Source organism: Tubulanus polymorphus, chromosome 5, assembly GCF_964204645.1.
Source record: "Tubulanus polymorphus chromosome 5, tnTubPoly1.2, whole genome shotgun sequence".
NCBI classification, from domain to species: Eukaryota; Metazoa; Nemertea; class Palaeonemertea; order Tubulaniformes; family Tubulanidae; genus Tubulanus; species Tubulanus polymorphus.
Window position 1 is genome coordinate 3,684,197 of NC_134029.1, and position 17,653 is coordinate 3,701,849.

A 17,653-nucleotide genomic window follows, 5' to 3' on the forward strand; every position below is an offset into this window, starting at 1 on the left:
TTACCACGAAGCGTTGGAAGGAGCATAAGCATTAATCTCTTATGTGAAATAAGATAAAACCAAAATGGGATTCGTTTATGTTGATCAAAAGAATCGCGAGGCATCATCGAAATTCATTTTCTGAACAGTTTTCCATCTAGATTTCAAACGTATTAATTTAGGTACGGAATATGAAGGGTTAAATCACAAAACAATACCAGTTATTCAGTTGAATCGGTTTTGATTCAAGTGGAACAAATCCACCTGTAAACCAGTACAACTGGTATAATATAAAACCTATATAATCGCATACTGTGAAATGCCATACAGCAAACACAGTGTATTTTCCTACACTTTTTGAGTGGTGAAATGTAAATATTTCACATTTCATATAACATATTGAAACCAGTACATCTACGAGATATAATGACGACAGCCTTACCTGAATTGGTAGGTACATCACTCCGCATTTAACACGTTAATTTCTTCTTTAGTAATCAAATTTGTTTTTCAATTTCATACGTATTTCAGTTCTACAATTGAAGGTTTTTTTATGATAATCTAACGCTTCCCATATTTTGTTTTTTACGAATTAGTCAAATTGAGTTCATTCTGAGGTTTTTCTCTCATTTCACAGAGCAAATCAAAATATCCGCAGGTAGCATGCGCGCGATCATCTTCAGTTTCCGGTTTCACAACTCCGTCCGCTACTGAGGTCGTACATCCTGATCTGGCTAGATTATTGCGTAATCGTCAAGGTATGAAGAAGGTTTGGGTAATGACCAAAATTCTCGTTTATTTTGAATTCTACTTCGACATTTCGAAGGTGACCATTTAGAAAAAAATAGAGAAGACATTGCACCAAATAAAGATCGATGAAACTCGTCAAGTAGTTATTATCCTTGTCCATAATAAGCCCGAATGCAGCCTCTCTTTTGGGTTTGGGGTTGCGAATTGACGAAAATTGTTGCTCGATGGTTTGGGGAAATTTTTGAAAAAAAAATTCATCCATCTGTCTATCAGTGTATGTGGTTTTTTGCTACTTTTTTCTGGTGTTTTTTGCTGGCTATTCCGTTTTCAGGTATTTTTAACATTACGGCGTGTACTATCTATTCCAGAAACCGAATCAGCGCGTCAAGGATGGTATTCCCTACAGAGAGCGAGGAAGAGTCACAGACCTGCGTACGTGAAAAATTTCCCCGACCACGCATTGAAGTCGTGGTCGGAAGCGTCGATAACACGAGGTCCCGAGAGCATCGCTTCGGAGAAATACTACACGGCACTCACGTATCCCAGAGCGAAACCAAACGGTAAAAACAAACGATCGAAACGTGACCGAGAATTGAGCACGCCGAAATATTACACAGCAATGACAATCAGACCTCCGAAATCAACCGCGAGTCCGCGCTTTAACGCGCTGAATCGAGGTTTTTACGGATCTATCCCCGATTGGTTCGATCGACCGAAAAGCGGGGAGTTTCCTACGAAATCGATGGATTTTTGGTATAACGAAGTAAACAAAAAGTAGGCAAAATCGCTGTTCGCTGAACAGATAACTACAAAAGTTACCGAGTATTGGAGTATTGAACGATGAAATGCATTCTTTTTCTTCTTTCAGGCCAGCGCTGAATCGACCCCCGCCGTTTGTGTATCTCCCGCACCCGACCCCAAATCCCGACTTGGAAAAGCTTCGATATCGACCGCCGAAAAATACTACGATGTTTTACGCATCGAATCCACCTGTTCCCAACAAACACTACATGGTCTGTCCGGAATGGCCGTCCGAGAAGCTCAATAGACCTCAGTACGATCGATAGATGTCACGACATGCAGAATTCTGCGAGATGCGGAATCAAAGTTCGTTTCTCCACGAAATGTAAAATCCGCACGAAAAATGGGACATGTTTTTGGGATCGAAGTGAAAATAATGTCGCGAAGAACGAAGTCTTCATTTCAGGACACTTTGCCGCCTCTCGTCGTCTACTTAATCGTGGTCAAAGTAATCAAAATATTTTACGTTGTTTGTGTTTTCAATTGATTTTATGGAATAAAATATAATAGTTGAACGATGATGATGGAGAATAACTCATAAAAAATATACAGAAGATCATTCAGGTCTTGCCGGAGCTGGGCCTTTTTCGCACGCGCCTGAAAATAAGAAACCGCATTTACTAGTTTGCTCCCATATCAAGGTAAACGTTCCTATATTTGAGATTGGTGATACCTACCAGTGGCGGGAATGGCGGGAAGGTCATCATGGGGGTTACGTTTTGCAGGCATTAGATCAGGTGTGAGCGAAACTTCAATGGATGGCGTTTGTGGAAGTTTTGATTTCGGATCGCGGAAGGCGGACGGTCGGACCCAATTTGATAGTTTCAGTTTTCGATGATTTCGAGTCGGTTTCCATTTGATGACGCCGTTACTAGAATCGACTGTATATTTTTGCAGCATGAATCCAATCGGTAAACCGGTTTGTCCCTCTCCGCCCTTGAACGAGCGGGATATTTCCTGTTTTCCGATATTTACCCGGATATTACAGTCCGTCGCAAAGCACACGTCTTGTGCGATGTAGACTTTGTTTTTGTCTTGCAAGACTACAACAACAGAAAGACGAAAGAAGAGATGATACCGAAGAAATCAGAGATCGGGATGTATATAGATTGAGCAGGTGCTGTCCACAAAAACCATTAGACCCGAACATTTCAGAAGTAACATCTGTCCGTGGTCTAATGCATGTGTCAATGTACATCAATATACAATATTACGAACGCAATTATTAAGATCATCATTTTGTTTCGTCACGAACCTGGTGAATTCATTTCAAGCGATAAGGAATTATCATTTGATATAGATTCGACTGTATATCTCGTACAGTTTGATATGGAAACTTCGATTGATTTCAGAATTCCGTCCTTGACGTCCGACACTTTGTACTCGTACGCCTGGTTGTAGGCGATTGGAATGTGTTTTGGCGGGTTGACCTTCGACAAAAAACTACGGCTATCTTGAGGCGATTTCTTGATGAAGTCTTTCAGAGGTCCTGCCACTCGAAACGTTCTCGGGCTTCGTCGAATGGCGTCTATTTTCGAAGGTTTGTCCTTCGTTAAAACCGAATACATGCCATACATGTGCGCATCCTGAATGAATGGAATAGCTGTATGGTCTTCACCTGCAATATTCATTCGGATATTAGATTGATGAATTCATTGTGAAGTGAAGTAGATACTTGTAATTTTGGGTAACTTTAAAATTAGTCAAAACGTTCAAAGGGAGATAGCGTCTATTCAATAGATCATCAGGATTTTCCGTATTTTATCAAATAATTGTATCAAATAATTAGGCCTGTGTTTCAACTTTGTCGTAGATTTCTGCCTGTCAAGGAGTTTTTCTTAATTCACGGTTCAGAAGGCTCTTTACGTAATCTAGCGTATTCGTGTCGGATTTCTATAGACTTACCAAACAGTTGGCAACCTATTTCAGCACGAACCAAATTCCACGCAAGTGAAATATCTAGTTTATCAAGTCCCGTAAAAATACGGGTATCCATGAGTGAAAACATTTTTTTCACCAGCCGAAACTTCTCAGACTTCTCGGAATGGCGTGCGTGGATGCGGTTGTCATGGCGCTTTGCAGACTTTTGTTTCTATGGTTGCACATTACCAGACACCAAACCTTTCACTTTTAGCGTGAACAAAACCTTCCACCAGCGTAATCGGTGCCTGCAGCATGGTAGTGTTCTATACTTATTCTTATTTGGAACGACTACATAACACATTGATGTTTCTTTGGTATTCTGTTAGGATGCTGCAGCGCGACAATTCAATATGGCTTTGAATTAAACCATGGACGGATAATCTAGTTTATACAACCATGAATGAACTAAAACCAAATATATTTCAATTTCTGAGTGTCTTACTACTCGATGTCGTTGTACAATTTTTGTCACCTGACACGGCGTGCCGTTAACGAGGTACCTAATGGATCAAAATTGCGTGACTAACGTCAATGTACTGCCTGTCTGTTAGCCGACAGAAAGTGTTTAAAAAATAGCTTACTTTTAACGCTGGTATCGCTGCGGGATCCCGTGGAGAATTGACGTTTTGCCGTGCCATGTCTTCCGTTTTTTCGCTTTTTATATGTTTGCCTTGTGTTTTACACAACCGCTTGTACCATGTCGCTTTGGTGGGAATCGCTCTCTACGTTAATGGACGCTGATTGAGGGTAAAATCTGATTACTTCGTCTAGTTACACTCGAGATCAGAGAGAAACTCGACGATCGAAAAACGTGCCCTGGTTAGTCTTACTGATTGTTCGTCACCCGGATCATACTCGCCTGTGGTGGGCTCGATACCGCGACCGGTGGAGATCATGACCCGCGGTTCAATTCCTTCAATACCATCAGGAAAACATTGCTTCGTTAAATCCATCCGGGCACTGTAGACGATAGTTTCAAAAATTGTGTATCTGTCAATGTAGTTTCTATACCAGATGACTCGGTTTAGGTGGTGAATGCAGGCGCCTCTTTTAATTTTATTGTTTATGGGTGAGACGGCAATCATTACGGTTACGATTCCAGATTCCACTGGGTATCGTTGCTTTACGATCAATGAAAAGTTCATGTGAATAGGTTCCATTTTTACACGTCGTGTAAAAACAACCGTTGGGAAAATAAGTGTTGTAAAGAGCAAAATATACCGAACATTTGTATATGATTGAATTGGGCTGTTGGTGCCAATAGACTCATAAATTACTATAAAATGCATTTTCATTTTCTAAATGAAACGCGCCCGGATTTTATTACGAAGCTTTACAATTCCGTCCATCGATCGACCGACTAACCAATCAGAAAACCCAACTTAGTCACGTGATATCGTAAGTAAAATGAAGAGGCATTTAAGTGTAATCAGTCGGATTACAATGAGAACGATCATCACAGGGAATCGAGTTTTACAGCATGTTATATTGCTATGGTAAATCAAATTCTGAGATGATATTGCGCACGACAAATTGCTGTTTTTCTAAGCCATGCTGGGTACATTAATGATACAGCACTATACGACCCTCTTGTGTCTGGAGTAAAAATAAATTGTTTTTCAACTTATTCAAATCCGAGTCATCGTTGCTTTGCCAACATAATAGACGTCGTCTTACGGGTTTGTGCTTTTCCACGTGACTACGCCATATTGGTGGTCAAATGATAAGTGATTCACATGACGCATACTCAATGTTGTAAATTTCCCGATTATCTAAAGTATGCATGCCGAGTCTTCAGCACTGATTGGTTAAGAAACTATGACGTCACGTGCAAGATCTCTATATTTGAGCAAGACGTGTATACGACATTCTCTTTTGAGAGGTACATTGTACACCTGTTGCATTTTTGCTTCTCATGAAACGGCTATCATCGCCGCATCATGATAAACGAATAGGAAATCCTGACAGAGCAACGCACGTGATAAATAAAAGAAAGATTTATCGTATAATCCACCATTGCGGACAGTCACCGAGCAACACACGCATTATTAACGATGAGCACCAGTGTTCTATCTAGTACGCGCATTTCTCTCTTCCCTCGCGGGTGATAATTATATCATTGACAGATGTTTGTTTAGCTGACCATACATTTCATAATCCGTGTCCGCAGCCGTAGCCGCAATCATGCCACAAGTGATTAACAAAGCTAATTACCACGCGGAAACGTCGTTTACGAACACCGGAACGTTAACAACAAATTGATTTCTGGGAATTCATTTTGTTTTGTTTTTTAGTTTGTTTTTCTCTTCATTGCATTATAGCTCTGGTTTTCACTTGTTTTTCAATCAAACACGATGCGCAAACTCTCTCGGGAGAAGTAACTTCGCTGCTGATTATATGCGGTCGAATGGATAATTGCTTCGTGGTTCGTTACAAGTAGTACGTATTTGTAGACAACTTCCAAAACAGATTTTCTTCATTCATGGCCAATAATGTCTTATAGGTCAAATGTGAAAATGAAAATTTCGTCGGCTTCACGATAAGAAGTCCTAATTTTCTACATCAAAGAAATCTCTTCGGGCTTCTGATTTTCAGTTAATTGCTCATAATGAATCATTCAAACGAAATCCGTAACCATGGGTAGAAAATAGAAACGCGGTAGTAAATTTCGTGCATTAAAACCTATTGACAATCATGCATGAACTGAAGAATTCGATAATCCTTATGAGCATGATTTGATATTTCTGAAATTTCTCTCCGTGTTGTTGCTCGTCTTGTGCGCGTAGGCAGTGACAACTGGATTAATTCGATCTGTCAGCTGTCAATACGACTGTTTTCTCTTCTTTATAACTTCAATTTTATCAATTTGGACCACACGATATGAGCGCTTGCGTTTAACGGCGGAAAATACAACGAAATAAAATGAATATTGCATTCACGTATTCGAAGGAGAAAATTTGTAAATTTCAAAACACTCAAATTCATCAATTCATCGCAGCAACAAATGCATATTTCATCGTCTTTGTTTAATGAAACGAAACGTTCTATTATTGGCTCATTTTTATCATATGATAGACCTATGCTATTATTTCGTATATTTGCTGCGATTACTGGATCGCTTGGAGCGCATTTAACGGCTCAATGGTGCAAGGGGAATCATTGCTTCTGATAGCGCAGTTGACGGGTAGTAGCTTTACCACCGAGAACGTTACTAAATGATAATAATAATAATACATCGCTCTAGGTGTTACGAGTATCATCGACTCAGAGTGGTTGAGAGTAGGTTTGATTTGTAAGAAAGCAGCTCTGTTCGACCGATGGACCGTGTTTGCGCTATTTGATCAATTAGAATCGGTGGCGTACGCTCAGGATTCGGTGGTGTTTTCCGACGACAATATGCACGCGCCAGTGCGCTTACTATAAGCAATCGTCAGAATACTAATGGAAAACAACGAAATAACAGTACACGCCATCGCCGACATTGATTTCAAAATAAGCTATTTGTAGATATTTGAAAAACGCGCGTTGAATATGGATAATACAACTATTTCAAATTCAAGGTAAGACGATGACACATTTATAATTCTGAAGAACCTCTTCCATCGTTTTGTTTTATTGTTTATTCTTTTTTACACTTGTAATAAGAAAATAATCGAATAATTGAACTGTATACGCGGAGGTTTGTTTAAGCGATGAATATTTATTTTGTTATACATCGAACGCATGAACAGAATTTATTCGGTATCGAGAACTCCGTCTGTAATCAAGTTACGAAGCGGTATTTGAAATGCTGCAGGCTTCGTCGTTTACATTCGTTCGCTTGGCTGTCTTTGGAGAAGAGCTCTGCAAACACGCAGAAAACACTGTATCTTTATTATGACTTACGCGGTTTCGTAAGAGAACGGTTCGTATTAACGAACGAAAGGGTTGATCAGCTTTAATCAACGGCAAAAAGTCTATCTATGTGTAGAAATAACCTCAAAACGCGTGAATCTGTTTATTTTGATTAAATCTTTCTAAAATGTAATTATAATCTCATACATACAAAACACGCTTAATGAACCCAACATATCTTAATCTGTATCTGTATCGATTGTTCTTGATGAATTTTTCAAAACGAATTCTCACCGAAAACATAATTCCCGAACGAATTCCGAATTTGAAAGCGACTATCACTCACGCAATTTCATTTTTAGGTAAAGACACTCTCGAGTGACGTTCTAATACACGTTCACTAATTGACCCGAGGGACCGTTGTAAGTTGAACGAGACGGTAGCGATTCACGATCTAAGGTGGAATTGTACTTGTTTTTTATTTCGATGTCGGCAGTATATCGTCGATGACGTGCGTCGCTTATAGCTTTACACCCACACCGAGACCCGACGGTTGATTCGTCGAAAAAACCTGTCAGAAATAGATGCCACCGCGTGATGGTTCTCTTTGTGACGATTTCAGTCGTGAACATATTTCACCCAGACTAACTATACAGTAACGATATATTGATGTCTCTGCAATGCACTAATGAAAGTTAGATTGTCCGTTGCGCGACCATTAACTAGTCTTCTTCGGTGGTACATATCTAATTTTGCGGCCAACCACAACTTGACATATATATTCAGACTGGTGTTAATGGGTGGCTAACCATTGAATAGACTTAGGTCTCATTCACACTTCGTTTCACCCTTTTCTTTTATATTCATCCAATATAAGACGCCTCAACTCCGCCACTAAAAGATTTTTCTTTCTCATTTGCATTGTGTCATTAGTGTCGAATTATCTTTGGTTTTATCGACGGCACGCAGTTGTTTTCTGATGAAAATCTCTCCGACGAAAATAATAAAGATCTGCCCGTTTTATCTCATCGTGGCTGGGATTCGTTATCGATGCATACATCGTTTGATAAACCGCCAATTACATATTCAAAAGCAGACGGTATAGTCGCCTGCGAAGAGATGCAGGGATAAAGAGTTAGTCTGCACAGAATAAGTCCAATTACATGTAGATTCGCTGAAGCGATGAATGCTCTCATTTTTCAATTTCATTTTTTCCCGAGAATGGATCGAGATGAAAATGTCAGCACCTCGAAACATAGTCTTTTCAAACGAGAGCCATTTGCGGCAACGGATATCTAAAACGCGCTTGCCATCATCAAAGGCCGTTCCGATATGAAATATTCGCCAGTGACGTCCTCGAGACATTTTTGGGCTCATTCCATATGTTACGTCTTATTCTTTAGAAAGATCAAGTCTGCATAGAAAGAAGGTTTTCTAAGATGTTGCTGCAATCTGTCTAAAATAAAGGTATTCGGTCGATATTTTTCAGCCAAAAATAGAAAATACGCGCACATACAAACACATCTCTCATATCAACATCATTGGACATATTCTACAGTGTTTCTATTAATCTCGTTCATTTGCAGTATTCATAGCCATTCGATCAAATAGAATCTCAATCTATCAATTAATTTGTGTCTAAAATATTCATAAAATGATAAGGATTTTTGGATATTTTCGAATGACGATAATTAATAAGATGAATTATTGAAACGCAAGTTTATGGGGCGTAACTTACGATAAAATTAATATAGTTCGCAATGATTGCATGTATGTATGCGGCGGAGGGATGGACGCTCAGGTACCTTAGTAATCTATGTGCCCACTTTACCGATACTGAAGGCCACATTGAAGCCATCTTGTTTTCTCCAATCACCGGTAATTACAAATCAGGTTCGTTGAACCAGCGCCACGAAGGGTTTGGCATTATACACTAACTAAAAACTTAGCTGTAACGACGCTAGGACTTCCCCTGCAAGCACGAACTGAGCTAATAATAAGCGGAGAAGGTCCGTTTCTACAACGAAATGAATGACTAAGTCATAAAATATCCATTGATGTGGAGAAATTGATATTGAAATAGCCAATGGGCACCGCAGAAAACATGTACTAATGAAGGATCATTTTCTCGACTCAACGCGTGGCGAAACAGAAGGTATACCATCGTAAGAAAATGACTTGTGCTTCTACATATTCGGAAAAATCAAAATATACATGAATGTTATGATACAAATTCAATTTGATTCCAAACGATTTGACACGTCTACCGGTAAAGATATGCTTCCGCTGACTTCCTCATTCGATCAACGGCTCGTGATATCGCGGAGATTTCAATTTGTTTCGTTACGTACGTATACAATTCGCACCTGCCCGTAAAGTGTTCCTCGGGGCATCGTTTACGTCACAGCAGTGAGGAAAAAACCGAATGATCAAAAAGCAGGCTCAGAGGTGTATCGTTAGCATTTTTTGGGAATAGGGGAGATAGAGATAGATGTAGTTGTAGAAGTGCTAAGTTTTATGAGCCACTGTCTAATAGTGATGAAGAAAACCTAATTGTATACATGATGGGACGGAGACGTATTGCGTTAATCCGAGGCAAGTAGAAAGATTTTCCTATAAAATCCTTTTGCAGTAAAAGCCTGATATTTTGCTAACGAAATGATTTACAGAATGTACGTGAAACGATTAGCCCGAATGACTGCAGTTTACAGTTTTCTTCGCATTATCACGGAGCGAATTAATGAAATATCGATAATAGGAAAAAGCTGGTATAACATTCCTAGTCTTTAATGTCAATGGCATAATAAAGTAGCATCATGCTGTCATTGACGGTGGCGAGGAAATGTTTGTCATGATACCCCTTTCCGGTACAGCACCTACGGTTACATTCAGCCTGACCGCAAATATGTAGAGAATATCCTGAAGGCCAGGGGTTGGTACTTTTCAGTGTACGATAAAGAAATCCAAGAAAGTTCGCTGTATTTCAGCGATCTCTGCCCTTAGTACATCTAATAAAGAAGATTTGGGCAATAAATCATTATAAAATGATTATGATCTTTTAGATCCGTCAAAGTGACGTTTATATTTTGTGATATGATTTACTGCATTGATTTCAATGTGTTCTAAAAGCAATTTTCAAAACCTGAGTTGATTTGTCAGGTGGTTGATTCGATCGCAATAGGAAGAGGTAGCATGATTCATGATTCTATATCAAATGTGAATAAAGCCAGCTTTTCTTAACGATAAGTGGAATTTTCGGTAGATCACGAGCAACAGCAGCGAAAAGTTCGAATAAAAATGTGAACTTCGAAGGGAATAATGTATACGTCACCCAGCGGAAAAGAAACTTGAGAAACCGTTGTTTTAGCAAATTGCTTCGTAATATGTTTCATGTGCTTTAAAATCAATCGAACCAGCAATACGATTTCCCCGAGGAAGTCTATGCGAGAGGAAGGCGGTCACTTCGAAATACATGAAGTTATACATACTTGCATACTCACGTGTATGTTGGACGTACTGAATCTAAACGTTGATTATCAGCTTTATGAGAAAAAATTAATATACATTTCTATGTTCGGTACTTAGAACGTTTTGTTTCTTTCCAACGGAAAAAACCATCTTCAGCGTATGCGATGATTTCTATTGGGTTCTTAACCGAGAGATTACTATCGGTGTGTGATAGATTTGATCAGTAAAAACAACCTATCCTCGGGCTATTTCGACAATTGAATCATATGCCTAACTGCCTTGAAATTGGATTTATGAATTGTAGCAAGGCGAGCGAGCCTTTTCGCTTTTCATTATTGCATTAAACTCTTTTAGTTTCACGTGAGACAAATCAAATTAGAACGCGTTTTCACGTCGTTTCCTACAAACACTGACCGCATCTTGTTCGATCTCTTCGTTACGAAAAAAGATCTACGAATATCGCATGTTTCCGTAATAAAATTACAGCCGTACTGAGGCGTGCGTAAACACTGCGAACTAATCAAAAAGTTTGAAAAGGTTTTTGATTAGTTTCTCGTAATACTCGTACAATGAATTCCCCATTTCGCGTGTGGGAGCTTCAACGTAAATAATCGGGATGGCGATATTATTGGCTTTTTCAAAAAATGTGTGTGCGAGTAGATCAATTATTTATCCGATCCTTATTCTCGTTCGCTGGAAAGATATTCCAACGACAAAATCAACGCTTTTCTGTCATTATTTCCATCGTCTTAAACGAGTCCGTTAATGGTTTCATTAAGTCCAAGGTTGTCGGGCATATACGCATTCAAGAAAGGATGCGTCTTGCGCAATTTAACGGAATTTAATAATGAAATAACTGAAAATAACGTGTAGGTGCCGTCAGTGATATCACGACGACATATGGATACCAATGATATTTCTATTTACGAAGCAAATTTACACACGAAGAAGCTTCAGTTTCTGGACGATAGCTTCAGTGATAAATGCGATGGCTGAAATGGATGTGGAATTAGCTGATCGGTCGGCGCTGATCTCGAACTCCACGCTGATAAACCGCGATAAAACGGGTTCACGCTCTCATGTGTAAATATGTAAGCGGGGCTGATCGACTCGTGTTAAACCCCTGTATCAAACTGATAATAGACTGATAATTATCACACCTCAGCCGCTGTACGGACCGCAGATTCACAGACAGAGGCGATATCTCAATTTCCTAGAAACCTGTGTGGAATTCACGCTTTAACTATTCTATCGAGAGGTAACGCTAATTGAACGCCTTCGATGGCTTCCAGATAGATTTGTGCACGTAACGAACCCTCTAAACCGATATTTTCCGAGAACCCATAATGAAATGGTTTAATTTTGCAATTCAAAGATTTTTAAATTCTTTATTGGACGAGTAGCGGTTAATACATAGCTGAAAGCTTATAAGATTAAGATTAATTTTCAACTTTTATCGTCAACGAATTTCTTGCCTTTATTTCATTTGCTTTCACGTAGGCCTACGCGCACAGGTTAAGGCTCAGTGTTGATGGAACGTATTTCCACAAATCAGACTGCGCCGTATTTGCCTATCGACATTTTCGATCTCATAAAACGCGAATCGTGTGAGCTAGGTCATCGCACCGTGTTAACCACCGTGTTAAGACTTCAATTCGAATCGAATCTTGCTCGAGCGACGTTGAGCTGGCAAATCAATTTCGCGCACAAAAACGGCACCGCTGTTGTCATGATCGCGTCACGATAGCTTATAGACGGTGGAAATATTCGATTCTAAGTATCTTTCAAATCACGTCGAATAGAGTTTGAAGGTTGGTAACGAGTGAATCGATTTAAAGACAGTGTACAGACACGGTGTTCTGGAGCCGAGATCAAAAAAGAAGATTTTTTTCTTATAATCACTGATGATCATAAGAAAATTACCATGCAAGTAGGGAACAATGAAGGGATTTTTGGTGGATCTCTGATAAAAGAAATGGTCGATTTTTTCTGATCCCTTCATTCTGTTCCCATCGGTATCGGCTATTTCCGTGCATGACGTTCTCCTTTACCGTACAATATTGGCATAGTAAGGAGCGTTCTATGGTCTCCCGAGCACTCTGCTCAACAGCTCAACGTCGTCATATAAGCTTCCCCCGTGGGCTACTTTATCAGTGGCCATGCATCAATTCTTGCTACTAATTTCAACTGAAACACTGATAGATGACAACCACAGGGAAATGAATCCATCTAATGCAAGTCGTCACCAGTAAGGTTTTCTAGCTTCCCCTTTCATCTGTCGGGAGCTAAGCGCGCCGTTGCTTCTCTTCTTTTAATTCTGTCCATGGTCCGGGTTTTTGCTCGGACTTGTAGAGAGAACGGAAGCTCGTACTTCGTTTGTAGTTCCATTCAATTCGGACGACAAACGATGGTATTGATATATTTTTCTTCAGATTTGTAGAAGTTTTGTCAACGAGGATCGTTCGCAAAAAGCCAAAAAGAAACCGAATGATCACTCATCCTTTGACGATCTAGCTGCTATAGCAGTAAACAAACGTGAGCTGCATAAAAACGTCCGTGCAGACCCGGGTTTTTATTTGCTGTCGGTTTTATTTGATCGCATCTAAAACTAATTTCTGAAGGGCTTTTGGACAATTGCTGCGACAAATCTCTTGATCCTTTTACTTCCGAGTCGGTTATAGCAAACACGAGAGTCATATTTTTTTTAGTTACGATGGTAGATACAAGAATGATCCGTTTGAACTACATTTGAACTACATGAACTAATTCATTTAGTAATTATATATTTCTATATACCTAGATAATGCAGCCTGGCGTAAATTTCAGACACCGATGTTAAGTTGAATACGACGTCGGTTAACACTGTTGGAAGGAAAAACTATTTTGCAATAATCCAAGTCAAATCTATGACCATAAGTTTCCCAAACATGGGCACCGACGGCACTTAGGGTTTCTGGTTAATGATTTCTTAAAACGTTTTAGTTTTTCTTTGTAGGTTAGTTGACACTAGCGACAGATTTGGTGGAAGACGGGAACGATTGTTTAATGATGATAATAATAACAATTATAATAACAATGATAATAATAATAATTCATTTCCACAATAAATAACAACATGCCATTAAACCTAGAATATCATAGAAAACGAGTTGTGAGACGTATTGTGAGACGCCGAGATGCTAAAACAACGGCAAATGTTGCCCAACACTCTCCTTTGAGGTGACGATGATTGATGTAAAATAAACTCGTCTATACCGAATCGTAGTTCTGAATGACGAGATCTAATTATATACGCGCGCGTTTCTGAACGATGAATGTCCATCGTGCAACTTCTATCTCATCATCGCTTTTACTTGTTATTATTTCATTTTCTCGCCGAGTTTTTTTCTATCGTCTCAGAGCGCAGCGTGTCTGACAGCCTCGTAGGAGACACGCATCCGCTACAGAGGCGGGTCATCACTTTGTCCGACTAATGCAATTTGTTTCTGCGATACAAAGTTCGACGACGATGCGTTCTATTTTTCCATTACGATATTTTTTATATTATCGGAACAATATTCGCCAATAGCGGGTATTATTTGCTCATTTTATCAATATTGTGTTGGGATCAGGCTGAGCGGTGATTAGGAGCGGATTTAAGGCAGGGCTTTTTGGCTTATGAATTCATTGTTATAATAGCTTACGAGCGTCGCGAATCCCATTATCATCTCGAAAGTCGCGACCTTAAATTTGAATGGAAATGCGTCAAAATTATTGTAGGTTAAAAATGTGAATTTGCAAAAATTGAGAGAATTTCAACCCCTTTCTTTCGTTCTTTGGTGACGTAATGATTATTTGCATGACAGATGATCAAAAACTGATGATCATACTCGTAATCCTTTGATATGTACGTATTAGCGGCTTTGTCAGAAACAGCGAACAAAACTTAATTCTTGAAATGTCCTAATTTTCACGTTATATGATGCTTGACAGAATAACCGTTGAGTTTCCCACTATTTGACCTCTGAAGAATCAGGTGAACTTCTGACTCTTTGAAACCGCGGCGTTGACATTATACGTTCAGCATTTTGGGACATATCACATGGCCTACTTAGCGTTCTCTCATAATCTTCTTAGAAGCAAATGTCAAAAGATATTTCACAATGACATTGTTGATTTTACGTTGAGCCACCATTGTGCGTGTGACCCCCTACTTGCTAGCCTATCTATAACTATAAAACAGAAATCTCTTTGAATTCACGTAGGAATCTAATGCAACATTCAAATTTCAAATGGAGATGATATTTCTATCTTGATTTATTCTTCACGCGTTACCGACGTGGATCTTTTTTCAGCGAAATTTGATCGGCTCGCAGCTCCTGCAGGTGAAATTTGCGCACAAACCATCTCATATTCAATGTTAAAATTCACGTTTACGAATTCTTTTTTGAATAAAACATGAATCGATGAATGAATTCATGCATCGGTTTTCTCAATGACGATCGTAAGAGTGCGCCAAGCAAGCCGCAGTTAATCCTGACTGATATCGTGCTTAATCAACATGGACGATTAAATCTGCATTTCCGGCGTATAATTAAACGGAAAGTTGCGATGAAGAACAGTCATTTTTTCGGAGCTTCGATTTTTCATTGTATTTTTCGTGCCTCTGAGGACGATGTACAAGAAAAAATGTGACGACGTATACAGGTGATGTGCCTGACGTCATTAGAGGAACACCACACCAGTTATCCCGCCAGACGCAGTCTTGTATGGAAGCCCTGAAACGACATAACTAGTAACGTTTTCCGAATTACGACTAACGATTTATTATCAATCACTTTGAACTGAATTTTGGGCTCCCGTATCCAAACCATACGTTATCACAGGATCCATCAAATAAACATTGAATTCATGTTTGGTATCTTTACATTTATGATTGATTTGAGAGTAAAATTCATTCGGTTCAATTGAAATGTGGAAGAAATTGAACGCATACGGATGACCGAGTAAAGACCGGCGAACCTGGTGGATCATTACTTGCCAGAGGCGGAATCCTGGATTGCCGCAGTATCGTTGAAGTTATAAGTCACAGTTGACTTCCGTTTGACTAGCAATATCACGTGTTGACATCCATCCATTACCTCGATACAGTTGGACAAGGGAAGTGTAATGAGATTACACTTCCCTGGTTGGACGCAGTTACGGTATACTTGGAGATAGTGTATTCATTCTTACACCTATAATGTTTAGTGTTAATACGTCAGCGGTATGTTTACATACAAACAGCTTTGAAATCCATGGTCTTCTCGTTGATTAGTGCGATTGCATAGCTAATTAAGCAGATTCTTAACCGGAATAACATGCAATTATGCAATTATACGTTACGCTCGTAAATAGGCTTCTATATAGTCTAGCACGTTGGAGTGATTTAAGGGGGTGAAGACAGGTTTTCCGTTTTTACGAGACATTGCCGAAAATACGTGGTGTTGAACAATTGATTTAATGGAAGACTACATATTTCAATACAAATCCGGCACATTAACCATGAGAGAATAAGCACCTGTAGTAAGGATTAGTCGCATTGAGTGACCGTCAGCAGTGCAGATTCTACTGATAAGTTGATATGTAAAAAGCTACTCCTTATCGGAGTAGGTTTAGAGTTTATTCTCTGTTGTCGCCATATTCTCCTTACTCAAACCATTCCCTGTACGGTGTACGTGCCATACTGCGGATATCAAGTGTCAACAGGTCTCCCTACATCAGTCACTGCGGAGTCGTTGTTCGTCACATCATCCATTCTGTTGATAATATCTCATCAAACCTGACCCTAGATCACCAGTGATCTGTCCATTACTACGGTGTCGACCATCAATCTTCTAAATCAGCTAGAGTCAGATAGGCACCAGACATTGGCACCGTCACGGTTGCAAATTGAGCCGGCTCGACTATGAGATAAAACGATTTCATAAATCACGCTCAGTGCAATTTATCATAGAACTATGAAGTCTTTGAATAATTCAAAAATTCCATTTTCATATAAAGTTAATTCACCTGACATTACAACGCGTCACATTGGGCGTTTAGTGCTAGCTGCTGCTGAAGTAACAAGAAAACTAACTGAAAGTTTATTGGCGCCTTGAAAAAATAACACATATATTGCACATTAATTATATGATGTTGAGGATCAATAAATTTATTTTGGATTTGAATATTAGATAATTGAATTGAATTGAATTGAATTGACCACTAACCAGTCTTGCCCCGATATATTGATGACGTATTGCGCATCCTCCAAACATAATCATCAAAATTTATCAAAAACAAATAAGAGTTTTGGAATATATCTAATTAATTAAATAAACACCAAAATTGTAATTGTAATTTTGAAACGCCAATATCGATGACGTAGTGCACATCGAATCACACACGCATACGATAAACATAATTGTAACGGTTTTTACGGCGTCAAAAAAACCCAGAAAGTCGAAACCCGATCGCCCTATCAAAATCTATTTGAATTTCATGGCCAAGGAAATTGTTAGCATTTTTTTCTCACAGTAGATTCATTCTTGTTCGATTTTTGTCAGTGTTTGACTCAAACGTAAAATACAAACGTTTAAAACACAAAGGGGAAAATTCAATTCAATTCGATCTGTTATTGAAGGAGTTATGTTTTCCAGAATTGGATGGAGCGCAATTTTTACCTTTTTAGTGTCTTCATAGTGGGCGAGATCAAGTTCAAGGTTATACAAATAGATAGTCGCAGATCTAGGTATTTTCTTGCCCTTTGTCATGATGGCAAATTCGTATTGTCTTTGGAAATCAAAAAAAAGCTTTTATCCCATAAAGCCGAACCAGACTGTTTCGGATTTTTTTCGTCAAGCAAACTTCAAAAGCAGATATTTTTTCAATATCCGAG

General features: G+C 39.1%; 1 protein-coding gene across 1 annotated transcript; it reads left to right on the forward strand.

Moving 5' to 3' along the window:
- The first annotated feature begins 405 nt into the window (after window positions 1-405).
- LOC141905365 (uncharacterized) lies at window positions 406-1,967 on the forward strand. Its single transcript, XM_074794208.1, has 4 exons — window positions 406-429; window positions 617-737; window positions 1,098-1,503; window positions 1,598-1,967. The coding sequence occupies exons 1-4, from the start codon at window positions 406-408 to the stop codon at window positions 1,794-1,796; spliced, it is 750 nt and encodes a 249-aa protein (XP_074650309.1). The 3' UTR covers window positions 1,797-1,967.
- The last annotated feature ends 15,686 nt before the right edge of the window (window positions 1,968-17,653 follow it).